This window comes from Anastrepha obliqua, chromosome 4 (assembly GCF_027943255.1).
Source record: "Anastrepha obliqua isolate idAnaObli1 chromosome 4, idAnaObli1_1.0, whole genome shotgun sequence".
Classification (NCBI taxonomy): Eukaryota; Metazoa; Arthropoda; class Insecta; order Diptera; family Tephritidae; genus Anastrepha; species Anastrepha obliqua.
The window spans coordinates 99,056,216-99,069,647 of record NC_072895.1 but is presented as its reverse complement, the minus strand read 5'-3'; the positions used below and the strand labels follow the sequence as shown (position 1 = coordinate 99,069,647).

Sequence of the window (13,432 nt, the reverse complement as noted above, 5' to 3'; positions counted from 1 at the left end):
GCGAAAAGAAAAATTGGGCATAGTTAGCAACGAGAGCAGATCAAAATTTACACTGACAGTTTTGTTGCATAAAGGGTACCCGGACATAAGGGCATTGCAGGAAACGAAATTGTAGATGAGATTGCCAAAAGCGCTGTTTGCAGACAATTCGAACAAGAAAACGGCATACTGAAACCTTTAAATACGGTATGCAAAGACATCGCTGCGGACATGAAAATACGAATAGACAGGAGGTGGAACAATCTAGCCAATTGCAAAACCGCGAAAATCATGTGTACACAGAGTGCAGATAAATACGTCCGATTCGTACCTGCTAGCTCTGTCTAGAAAAGAAAGCAGAACTATCGTAGGTATGCTGACAGGCCACAGTTTGTTAGCGGCCCACGCATATAAGATAGGAATTACAAATAACGATAGCTGCAAATTTTGTAATGAACTAGAAGAGAGGGAAACGCTAGAACACCTTCTATGTTCCTGTCCTGCATTAGCTAGTAACAGATTAAAATGCTTAGCAGCTTTACAGTATAAGAAGTTAGAAAACCTCTCGGGGATAGAGCGCCAAAGTTTACTTAGATTCGCAAAAGACGCAGACGTGTAACAAGAGCTCTACTACAAAGAAACGTAAGGGTCTAGCTCCATCTGGTAACACCAAGGATCAATAGGTCTATGTGATGGCTTTCAGCCAGCCAACCAGCCAGTCAGCCAGCCAGCCAGCCAGCCTAACCTAATCTTCGTTTCTGGAATTTTCCAAAAACAACAAAACAAAAGTGATTATGTTTGAATATAAATATAAGGGTGGCCCAAAAAAGTTTTTTCTTTGTTTTATGGCTCCTTTTATTTTTTATGTAAAGCACCTTTCTGGTCTAGAATTTCGAAAAAATCAATTTTTTTTTCATGTTATGATAGTTTATACTTTCAAAAATATATTTGCAAAATTTTATATTGAAATTCGTTGTAGTTTAGACGTTACACTCCTTTAAAACGAGACCGGTTTGGAGTACGACGCACAGATATAAGCGCGTTAATCGTGTTTTTTCGAAACTATTTTTTCCGAGTTGGCGTTGGTAATTTCTTAAAAAGTACTGAAACGATTGATTTGAATTTTTAATATGTTATTAAGTAGACTTGTGGCTCTCGCGGATAGCAGAATTATAATTTTATAATCAACTTTTCTATTTTCTTTAAGATCGAGAACGTGAAAAAATCCTTTCAGATAAAAAATCTAAAAAAATTTTTTTTTCTGTATATCTGCTACCCACCATAGCGACATAACTCCTGATGAATAATCGACCGATTTTTTTTTCCGACGTACCTGAGCAGCCCAATCAGTTACGCCAGTGGCATGTGTTACGTCAGCGAAAGCAATTTTTTTAATATTGTCATTGAAAAACATATTTTTTGTTTTTTTGTAAATTGTAAATGTAAGAATTGTTCTAATGAATAAAAACGATTTTCAATTGATACCGATTGTTTTTCTTCAAATTTCAACGCCTTCAATTTTCACGTCTCTAGACTAGAAAAGAGCCTTAATATTATCCATGCCGTCAACGTTTTGAAAATTACAATTGAATAATTATCGGAGGAAATTAACATTTCCATTGCATAAGTTCAATATTTTTTATTTTCCTTTTTTAATTTCCCTTCACAAATCTCCACAAAATAGTTAATAAAAAAAAGTCGAGTTGAATATTATTTTTTTTAATTTTTAATAATTATTTTAATTTGGAGGACTTTCAGGGTATTTATAAAAAGTAGTTAGTTTTTTGTTTTACATAAAGCATAGGTTTTTAGGTAATTTTAAACATTTGTGCAGGTAAATTTAAAGAGCAGATTAAATAATATGAATCTGAAAGCATTTTATAGCAAATTCCCCGCTTTTTTAGAGAAATCCCACTTGAAGCTGCTGACATTTAGACATTTGAAAAATAGTACAGGCTTTCTACAAAGTAATGAAAGGCGAATACATACTGACTAAACATGAGCCATAATCCCTTTGGATAGTTACCATAAGTATCATCGGCAGTTCTATATGCTTACTTGTCTCCCTAGTGCACGTACCGGCCATCTGGTAGTGGTACTTGTCCACTTTAAGGTTTTCGTATACCAACCATCCTTTTTCTAAAAATATTTACGAAAAACTTCAAGTATTGCAAATCTAGCGCATAGTTCGAAAATTCCGAACAATTTTTAAACTGTTTTCCAGTTTACTTTTATTGTTTCAATGGATAAGCGTACAACTGTTCGAAATATTCAAATTGTTTGTAATTATTGGCGGGTGATATAATTTGAAAATTATTGTGAGAGAAGATTGCTTTGATAAAAGTTGCTAAAAAGAACTTTAATCAAAACTGGTTGAAATGGTTGAACTTTTGCTTTTCTACGAATGCGTACAATTTTTTGCTATTGACCTAAATTTTGATATCTCGTTCGGATTATATGGAGGATAAATTTAAATATAATTTCCCATAAGATAAGTACGCCCCTAATGTACTTATATATATGTGGAAATTCTCGTATGCACAAATTCTCGTATAACAAAAACGTATTTGCTATGTCTTTGATGCGGTATACTTAAATATTTTTGAAAGTTTTGTTTCTTACACTGCGAAGAAATTAAAAAGAAAATTATTTTGTCCTCTAAACTGCGCTCTCTAGTTGTTTTTGTACGTCATTCAAGCATTTATTTGTGTGATATTTTTCAAATTATTATTCCCTTAGAGCAGAAGTGCACTCAAACGATAAAAAAAGTAATAAAATAATAATTAATTTTCTTTGCTTAGATCTGCATGTTTTTAATGAAGTTTTATGCTTTTCATTCATGTGATTGATATTTTTGAAAGCTGTTGACATAGTTCGGTTTTATTTTTGCTTATACCAGGAGTTTCTTTTTATATTGATATTTTTTTTGCAAGCTGATGACATACATATATATTCATGTTTTTTTTTTTATTTTTAGTTTGGCCTGTTTTTTATTTGCAATTTCAATAAAAAAAATTTAGTTTGGCTCATTTATTTCTTCATTTATTAATTGTTTTAAATCTAGATTCCTCCAACTTCTTACTTCTTATTGTAGTTTTACCTTTTATCCCATTTTTATTATTTAAATTTTTTTATTTATTGTTGTAAAAATATATCCAAAGCATGTATTTTTTGCTATTCATAATATGCCACACAAATTGTTCCCAAATCCAAACGGGAGTGCATGAAACCTTACTGTACTATTTTCTGCACAATTAAAGCGGAAAGTTTTCAAAGTTGGGATCCTCTGAACAAAACTTGTTTGGTCTCAATTTGGCTAATTTAATTACTCTAAGCCTTTCTCAGTGTCTGCGCAATAACCTAAGAATAGTAAGAGATTTCTAAAGAAATTACCCACCACGGGTACACCTTGGGAAGTTCACGCCAAAGCTCAAACTCACAGCTGAAAGTAAAACTTGGAAGAACAGACGTTCGGTTGATGGTCGATATTATTACAGGACACAATCCATGGGGTCAACATGTGATCACCATTGGAATCATTGAGAACCCGATTTTCCTGTCTTGCGGGCGAAGGAGGCGGATAGCACTAAGCAATTCCTCTGTGAGTGTCCTGCATTTGCTGACTGCGAATTTTAGGTTCGGATGTCATGAGAACGCGTAAAATTTGTTTTCTCAAACTAGAGGATGTTTTCAGATTTACCAAAGCATCTGCAGGATTCTCACAGGTTTAACTACCTCTATTTCTTTATTCTATCCTATCTTTTCCCTTCTGTTACTTCTCTCCTTTCCTCCTTGACTATCTACCCTTTCACATTCCAGAGCCTTAAATACAATGGGCTTTTTAGCCTGACTGTTTTAGGAGTTATCAAATCTCTCGTTGCTTCTTGGCTCGACTTTTCAAATTTCAAATTTCAATTTCAACAGATTTGATACAACGAAAGTGCTTAAAGGGCCATCAACTCTACAAAGACTGCGAATGAACCTATTAGAGTAAGATATTTAAGGCTTTTTAAAAATGCGTTTATTGTATTTTACAAAAAAAAAAAAAAAAAATGAAAATGTTCGTATTGCATTATTTCATATGGATTATCTTAAATGACGACTGAAGTTTAGAAATTACATATGGAAGAGTAAAGGGAACAGCTTACTTCTGCGGTTATTCTTCCAAAAGTAGTTCAGAGTACATCCAAAGTTCAAGAACATTTCGTTGAAGGAATAATTTATTAAAATCTATACATTGGCAGAAGGGCACTTGCGCCTTTCATGACTACGTAAATAATTCTTCTGCTTGGACGTTTTCTGAAGTTCTCTTAAATTCAAATGGACTCTAAAAGGAGTTGGAAAGTTTTTTTTCTCCATGTAACGTCAAAGGGTCAAAGGGAGAAACAAAAGTTCACGCAAAAGCTCAACATCGATCGCTTTGGAGGTGCATTGTGAAGGAAGCTTTGAAGTACTCCGCTTTTTTATCAAAGAAGAAGAAGACATCACAGCGGGTAAAGAGCCAGGGTGAGTTACACAATAAAATAAGCGCATGCAGCTAACATAAATTATTGCAAAGTGCAGCGGTTGTTGGAAAAAAATGTTTAAACCAAATTTTTCGCTAATTTTAATGCTAAGAAAAACTTTAAAACTCCTTGAATTATTTTTTGTTTATTTATTTTTAACTGAACTTTTTATTATTTTGTCATCAGCTGTATTAATGAGTCTTTGTTTTTGGGTTTTACTATTTCGTACTTTATTTCTATTTGCAGATTTATTGTACTGAATTTTCTTAGCATTCGCTACTTGGTTTTTGTTTTTTGCTTCTTTATATTTTCCTTTCATATACATATGTACATATATGTTGGTATATATTTTACGGTATATTTTATCTCTATTTTACATACATACACAACTTTATTCAATATTGTTGCTACCGTGGCGACTAAAATTGATAATCAACACTTAGAGGAGTTAGCAAGACAATAAAAAGAATTTTGCTATAATGATTTTTTTTTCGAATATCGCAAAGCTTTCGAGTTATGGGTATTAAAGAAAAAAGTAGTAATAATATAATAAAATTTAATAAAAAAAATAATAACGAAGTAGTTAGTTTCATTATTTATAGTATTTTTGTAGTAAATTTTGTCCTGAGACACCTGTCAGTGCTGGCCATTAGTTGGACACATTTTTTGTCGCATAAGATTGAACTAGAGAGGATTTGTTTGCCTCTGCCATCGCCGAATTACCTAATTTTCTTAGGTATCTACCAAAGGATGGGCGTGCAAGCACATGACTTCTGTAGAAGTTGTCTTGATGAGAAATAAGAAGAGACAATCTTACACCTTCTGTGCCATTGTCCTGCTCTATCCAGACGGAGATTTGCTATTCTCGGCAGACAATTTTTTAACGAATTGGAAGATCTCAGTTCCGCAGAAATAGGAGATATTCTAAAATTTTTGAAAAGCACACACTGGTTTTAGGAGAAATAGGGAAAGCTCCCCACGCGGCATCTCAATGGGCTATGAGCCTCAGTGTGTCCCACAGGGCAACCGCTTCAACCTAACCTAATCTAACATAACCTAGCACTTGGCGTAACGAAGATGCTTTATATCGAAATGAAAAGCTTACTTTTAGGTTCAATTAGAGATGCCGCAACTATAATCACATAAATCTGCTGATAGAATCAACCTATAGGTAACACCGTAATAGATTAGATGCGGCATGCGGCAAAGCCGTAGTCATAACCGTAACCGTACGGACCAATTGAATTACGGTTTTTCGCCGCCATAACCATAAACTGCCGGTTGTTTATTTGCTGCATTTTGGTATTTAAAGTCATTATATTAATGAATAAATGTTTAAATTTTAATAAAATAAATAATAATAATGAAATAAAATAAATAATATCTAAATTTTTTTATAAGATAATTCAAAACTTTTATTCAAAATCCTCGGCACTGCTGATGTTATCTTTTCTTTAGTTTTTCTATGTCACCAACAATAGTTCATAGCAAATATCGTTAGATTAAGATACGGCTAAGTTTGTGGCGTTAAGGCGTTATGTTACGTCAGCTCTAATTTAACCTTTTCGCTTTAAGCGTAGGTAGGCATTATCAAATTAAGTCGCCACGTGCACAAAATAGTCCGGGAGCCAGAGGTCGATTTTGGACTGCGTTTTTATACCGTTACATTCTTGACTTTACTTGTGATTTAACTTTCATGAATAACGAAAGTGAACGTCAGCTGGCTCACCCGCGGTGGGTGTGATTGTGGGAGGGTACGAAACGTGTCGAAAAAAAATTTCTACCAACTCATTTAATACCAGCTGAAATTTTTTTTGTGTACTGTTGACATTTAGTAGAATAAAAAAAATAGTCAGCTGAACAGGGGAACTTGTAAAATAAATTAAAACGTAAAATTACTTTATGCCGATTGAAATTTTTTTACATAATTTTGGACACATATGAAAATATAATAATGATAGTCAGCTGCGTTTATAGCGGTGGAAAGACCGTCAGCCGAAGCATTGAAAATTCCACGCGCCGCCGAGATCTATGAACGCAATGATGCATTCTTGCTTTGGCTGACGGTCTTCCCACTGCTATAAACGCAGCTGACTATCATTATTATATTTTCATATGTGTCCAAAATTATGTAAAAAAATTTCAATCGGCATTAAGTAGTATTATATTACTTTTCATTTTTTTTTACAAATTCGCCTGCTCAGCTGACGTATTTTGCCCCCTCTATGGCGCAGCTGACTATTTTTTTCTTATTCTACTAAGTGTCAACAATACACAAAAAAAAATTTCAGCCGGTATTAAATGAGTTGTTAAACATTTTTTTTCGACACGTTTCGCAGCATCCCACGCACGTACCCACCGCTACTGGACCAGCTGACGGTGCGTTCGTCATCCATTGGATGGCGTTTGCCTTCAGTATTAAAATCAGTCGGCATGAAATGATGAGGTCAAAATGATCCCTGGCTCCCGGACTAAAACTATCAACTATTTTTCAACAATCCAGTTTTATTTTCCGTCTTATTTACTTATTTGCATATTTCCGTCGTTCCTTTTATGTTTTTGCTTGCGTTTTTGTTTTAACATCCTCTCACTCGTAGTTTTTTTAACTTCTCATTTAATGTGTTGCACATTTAGTGTTTTTTTATTATTTTAGTTGATATTTTTTGAATAACAATTAACTGCGCTCTTATTTGGTTTTTGCAATTTCACTTCATTTTATTTATTTATTTACTAGTTTTTTTGTTTTTATTTTTATTTACTAACATTTTAGTTATGTGTTTTCTTTTATAAATTATAATACATTTACTTTCTTACTTTCGTATAATTTAATTATACATTAAATAGTTTTCGTGTTTTATTGTTGTATTCTTTAGCTCTATTATTTATTATTAACATTTAATGCATCAACATAAATACATATGTCACTCAAGCACATTTACTTTTTCAAGCTATTAATTTTTATTTAATTTTTACTGATTTGTTTTTTGTTTTTTTCTTCTTCATACTCCCCTCATCGCTAAAACACTAAAAAAGCTCTTCTTTTCCTTAACTAAATATTTCTGCGATTTGCACCGCTCTCCTCATTCAGTTAATTAAAACTCTCAAATTCACTTTCAAATTGAAATTTAATTATTGATAATATTTTTTATAACATTTATTTTATTTTTTTTCCTTTTACGTGTATTTATTTACATAAATTCACTTCAACTCTCCATCAAATTCGTGCTGATCATAGACTGTTCATTCAGTATCCCAAACTTCTGACTGATTAACAATTTTTTTCTAAATTTTTTGTGGTTTTTTTCTAAATGATTTTTAACTTAAAAGTTTCTTTTATTGTTTTTAATAAAATTATTAATTTTTCTAGCTTATGCGCCCCTTTCATTCTGAAAATTACATGCAATTATTTGTGATGGATTCTTTGCACACATTTTTATATAGATAAACTACTCTATTTACACACACTCCACATAAAACTTAAACAAATTAGCTTACAATATTTATTTTATGTATTTCTAGTTGCAGATTTTTCAATTATACATTTAACCTTTAGGTGTAAATTTTTTTTTAACCGTAAACTAGCTCACACATTTTTTGTTTTTATCTTACAGTGTCCATATTATATTGTGAATTTGTTTTTGTTCTTATTATTTTGGTCTTTATTTAAGTTCACTGTCAATTTAGGTTTGCCTTTATCTATTTGTTATTCATTTCTTTAACACTTACTTAAATAAATATAAATATTTGTATTTAAATTTGGTTTTGTAAAAATCAGCCAGTTCTGTTTTTTTTCTTTTTCGTTTTTTTTTATGAATTTGTCCCGTTGTCTTGTATTACTGTAATACCTAAACTTAAGACTTTACATTTGTGTTTACTTAAATAACTACGTACATATATTTGTTTTCCATTTTATACTAAATATATTTCTTATGTATTTTTTGTGTGAAAATTAAATACAATACAACCAACACACCCTGTACACCGCGCTGACCATTCATCGGCTGCGTTTTACGCTGCCGCTGCTGCCATCGCCTCGGCAAACTGCCGTTCAACAGCTGGGCACTCTCAGCCTTAACTGTTGTCGGCCGTTAGACAGCTGTTTGTTTTTGTTTTTTGTTTTTATATTATATTTTTGTTTTTGTTCAGAAGCCTAACAGCTGATCTCGGCGTGCTTATCCTTGTAACGGTCTTTGTAGCCCTGTATTGTAAAAGGCGCCGTATCGTCACCTACCGCAGCGCCATTACCATTTACAGTCGCCGCACCATTCAACACGCTGCCGGATGGCCCATTATACAGCGTTGCATCGACCATGCCATTAATTTTTTCCCCACCACCATTTGGCAGCTCCTTGACTACATCTATGCCACTTGCGCCGGCCAGTTTATGCGGCGCATTCACCGACGACGACATCATCTGTATGTTGGCATAGGATGAGGAGGCAACTGAATTGCCAACACCACCTGCGCCAGCCTTGTGCTGCTGCAGACTTTTGGTGAGCGCCGCCGGATCAAGTGTGATGCCGTCCAGCTGCGAGGAGAATGATAGTGGCGGCTGTATGGTGGTCGGCGTCGGTTGTGGTGTATCCAAACTTATAAGTTTCGCTTCCTCTGCTTCGTGTACGGCGTGTTGATGATGATGTTGATGATTATTATTATTATTGCTGCTGCTGTTGTTATTGTTGTTGTTGTTATGATTGAGCATACTCATTTTGATGCCGTTGTGCATTATTGGTGAGGTTTGGCTGCTGCTGCTGTGGCCGCTGTTCACATTACCGGTGGCATTGGAAATATTATTGGTGACACTATTACCGTTAATGCTGCACGATGAGTCGTTGGCGGATAGCGGGCCAACGCCACCTACTGCGCCAGTCAGCAGAGGCTGATCGCTTTTGGAGTTTGGCAAAATGAAAGATGTTTCCCAGCAATCCTTGCCGCTTATATTCGTAGCATCCAGTTTTGCTGTACTTTTAGGTACCTCAGGCGAAGCGACAGCTGGCGGTGTGCAGATGTTGGCGCTGCTGGCTTTCGATGTGGTGGCTACGGCCATGTTAGCATTTGGTGCACAACCAGCAGCGCTGGCATAGTTCATCTTGGCAATGAGATCTATTTTTGCACCGTTGGCCAGCGGTATCAGGTAATCCGAGGTGCCGGGCATGGGCAAGCATAATTCTTCGCTGCCCGTTGGGCGCACTGCAGCCGGATCACGGTCGGATGAGAGCGGACGAAAATAGCTTGGTGGTAGAGGTTCAGCCATTTTGCTTAGTTGAGCCTGTAAGCAAGTGGAGAGGAAAGGAAACGTGAACAAAAATAATAATAATGAAAAATAGATAATCTATGCAATGAAAACAAGCTTCAAGTCTCAGAAGTTCAATTAAAAAGAAACAGTCCTTCTTCCTTCTCAAGGTGCCAATCTCAGAAACTCAATTCAGAAGAAACAGTCCTTCTTCCTTCTGAAGGTTCAAGTCTCAGAAGTTCAATTAAGAAGAAACAGTCCTTCTTCCCTCTCAACGTTCCAGTCGCAGAAGTTCAATTAAGAAGAAACAGTCCTTCTTCCTTCTCAAGGTTCCAGTCTCAGAAGTTCAATTAAGAAGAAACAGTCCTTCTTCCTTCTGAAGGTTCAAGTCTCAGAAGTTCAATTAAGAAGAAACAGTCCTTCTTCCTTCTCAAGGTTCAAGTCTCAGAAGTTCAATTAAGAAGAAACAGTCCTTCTTCTTTCTGAAGGTTCAAGTCTCAGAAGTTCAATTAAGAAGAAACAGTCCTTCTTCCTTTTCAAGGTTCAAGTCTCAGAAGTTCAATTAAGAAGAAACAGTCTTTCTTCCTTCTCAAGGTTCAAGTCTCAGAAGTTTAATTCAGAAGAAACAGTCCTTCTTCTTTCCTCTCACTCCGTGCTTTAGTCTGCGATTTCGTACTTACGTCGATAAGTGCTATAATCCGATCTCTTAGACTAGTAAAGTCGGGACGATCCTCTGGTGTGGGATTCCAGCAATCAGCCATAATGCGATAAATCTCCGTTGGACAACCGGGTGGTGCGCTTAAGCGGCCACCATTAGCAACCAATTTCATTACTTCGGGGTTCTGTAAACCTGGATATGGCATCATGCCTAAGCTGAAGACCTGCAAAATTAAATATTTCAAGTAAAAATTTTCCAATCACTCGCTAATCATTACGATTCTCACCTCCCATAGTAGTACACCAAACGACCATACATCTGTTTTGGCTGTAAAGATACCATCTACATATGCCTCTGGTGGCATCCATTTAATAGGCAGCATAGCTTTGCCACCCTTGCGATAATAGTCACTGCGATAGATGTCCCGCGCCATGCCAAAATCGGCAATCTTCACAATTCTTCCCGGACCTTTGGTGCTCAGCAGGCAATTACGTGCCGCTATGTCGCGATGTATGAATCTTTTACTTTCCATATACTTGCAACCTTCGGCTACATCTCGTGCGCTGTAGAAGAGGTCTCCCATTAGCAGCGTCGACGGACGATCCGGCTTGTTGCGTCCCTCACGCAAGAAGTTTTTCAAGTCGCCGCCAGATAGTAGCTCGAGCACAATAAAACGTGGATGCCTATCGAAGCAAACTCCGAGAAGAAGTACCATATTGGGATGATGGAATTTCGACATAATGGCTGCTTCCATTAGGAAGTCCTCCTCCGCTTGACGTGTAGACATTTCGGGTAGGGTTTTTACGGCTACAGGCAATTCCACGGTATCATTCATGTTCGCACGATGGAGTCCTTGGTAGACCTCGCCAAAAGCGCCTTGACCGAGTGCCCTGCGGAAGTGTAAAGGAAAAGTAAAGTAAAGAAAAAAGGTAGAGAGAGATGGAGGAGCGCATAAATTATATCAATAAAATTTCAAGCACAACTTGTCTTTGCTTACTTTACGAGTCTTAAGTTTTCACGCGCGATTTGTGGCAACTGCTTGACATCAATTTGCCCATTAAGTATGCCATCGCAACCGTAGTTAGGATTAAAGTTAGTTAGGGTAGAGTCTTCGGTGTTGTGTCGCAACCGGCTGAGTTGTAGTTCCTGTTCCAGTAACATTTTGTGACGCAGCTTGGCTTGCTTTTTACGCTGATATCGATTGTCTGGAAAGATTAAAGAGGGTTTCGTTTAAGAAATACTCGTACGTCAGCATGAATGCATATCTTTTATATCAAATGTAAAATATAGAGTATCCTTCGTTCTTTTTCAACTTACACAAAATAATGATGAGCGCAGTAAGAGCAGCGCCGAGTAACACAACCAGGAATATAAAGAATCCCATTAGATATGAGAAGGGTATGCGCTCTTCGGAAATCACTACGAACAAAAAAGAAAAAGATTAGAAATTGAAATACTACAACACTGCCCGGCATTGAACCGCACTCCAGTCTTTCCAACTTACCCTCGCATGCTGTTTGGTTATCACGCTTTAGCCGCCAACCATCGGGACAAATACAGCGCACCGAGGAACGATATTCATCTAATGCAATGCAACGATAATCACAACCGCAACCCTCGATTGCCGGTATAATGATTACCGAACCGGCACCGCTGCTAGCACCTTCGTATACAACACTCAACTCCTTCAAGCTGCGACTGGTGCTGATGAATGATGTGCCACCCTCGCCATTGGATTTATTTAGATACACATCACCACCGGCATAGCCACCGCCACCGCCACCAGTATTGCAACTACCGCCACCGCCGCCGAATCCGCCTTGGCCATGCTTATTTACAGTGCTTTCATTGTTACCCATTACTTCGACGTAGCAAGAATGACCGCCACGTCCACCTTGCAGCAAAGCTGCACCATACCTGGGACTCAACGCTTGGTCAACTTTGGCGCGCCAACCGCCACCTGGACCAGCGGTCTTCAAATTCACTTGGTCTCCGTGGATTTGTCCAGTAACCCCGAGGCGTATCGGATTCGACTTTTGACCATGCTGGAAGTCTTCATCAACGTACTGCCCTATGCCCAGACCACCACCGCCGCCAGCTATCACCAGTGGCACAGCTTCGTTCTTAGCAGAGTTGAGCTGTGTGTTTGCAGATCAATTCATTAAAATTGAATTCACAATATTTCAAATTTGTTGAACTTACCAGAAAAACGTAGGACCCACCACCTCCACCGCCAGCGCCATTCTCAATATAAATATTCTTTACCATATGCTGTTTTGAACTGAAGCTGTATTTGCTCAAGTCCAATTCTGCATCGGGGCCGCAACCATCCTCTTTGACACTCAACGACTTGATGCAAGCATTTTCGCCCTGTTGGCCCACAAGTATATAGAGTTCCTCATTCTTGTGCAGCTCGAGCACAGCAACTGCCATGGCGCCACGCGACGATCCAACACCACCAGAACCGAGACCACCGCTGGCACCCTTAGCAATTATGCTGAAAAAGCAAAGAAAAAATATAAACAAAGAAACTCATTTTATTAATTAGGATTCACTCACGTATAGTAACCCTCGTGTGGTACTTTCCACTTCTGCATGCCCTTGTAGGAACTTTGATCTTCGACGATACGCACCTCCTTCAGTACATGACTTTGATTATTCTCCTTGTAAGAGGTCTCACATTGTTGCTGTGTCGGTCCTATCATACCGCGCGTATCGCACGTTGTTAACTGTAGATCTGTATGAGAAAATCCAACGTTCTTATCTCGTCTTGCAAGTCGTTAGTGATTAAAATGCACTTACAGTGTTTGTGTTCATAGTCTCGATGTGATGGGCTCCGGAAATTGTGCCGTACATCCCAGTAGTTGTACCCGTTGAGATGCTCTTTCGGTATGTTTATGCCAAAACATTCAGGACTTAAGGAAACATCATCGACAGCAACGTCGGAGAAGATGCGCATACCCATGCGGGCTTCAAAGTGTAGATAATATCTGTTGCGAAAATGAAAAATTATTTTAAAAATAATAGGAGAACTAAATCGCCCATCAAAACTACAAA

The 13,432-nt window shown here is 37.1% G+C and overlaps 1 protein-coding gene across 1 annotated transcript in view; it reads right to left on the bottom strand.

Moving 5' to 3' along the window:
• Positions 1-7,853: 7,853 nt before the first annotated feature.
• The window catches only part of LOC129245341 (tyrosine-protein kinase receptor), an 81,875-nt gene continuing 76,296 nt past the window's right edge, over positions 7,854-13,432 (bottom strand). Inside the window, exons 7-15 of the mRNA XM_054883441.1 lie at positions 13,178-13,365; positions 12,935-13,112; positions 12,578-12,872; positions 11,880-12,513; positions 11,693-11,794; positions 11,373-11,580; positions 10,662-11,265; positions 10,398-10,598; positions 7,854-9,753 (exon numbers count right to left, since the gene is read on the bottom strand). Of these exons, the coding sequence (XP_054739416.1) occupies positions 8,635-9,753; positions 10,398-10,598; positions 10,662-11,265; positions 11,373-11,580; positions 11,693-11,794; positions 11,880-12,513; positions 12,578-12,872; positions 12,935-13,112; positions 13,178-13,365 (3,529 nt within the window). The 3' untranslated portion in view covers positions 7,854-8,634. The remainder of the gene's footprint in view (positions 9,754-10,397; positions 10,599-10,661; positions 11,266-11,372; positions 11,581-11,692; positions 11,795-11,879; positions 12,514-12,577; positions 12,873-12,934; positions 13,113-13,177; positions 13,366-13,432) is intronic.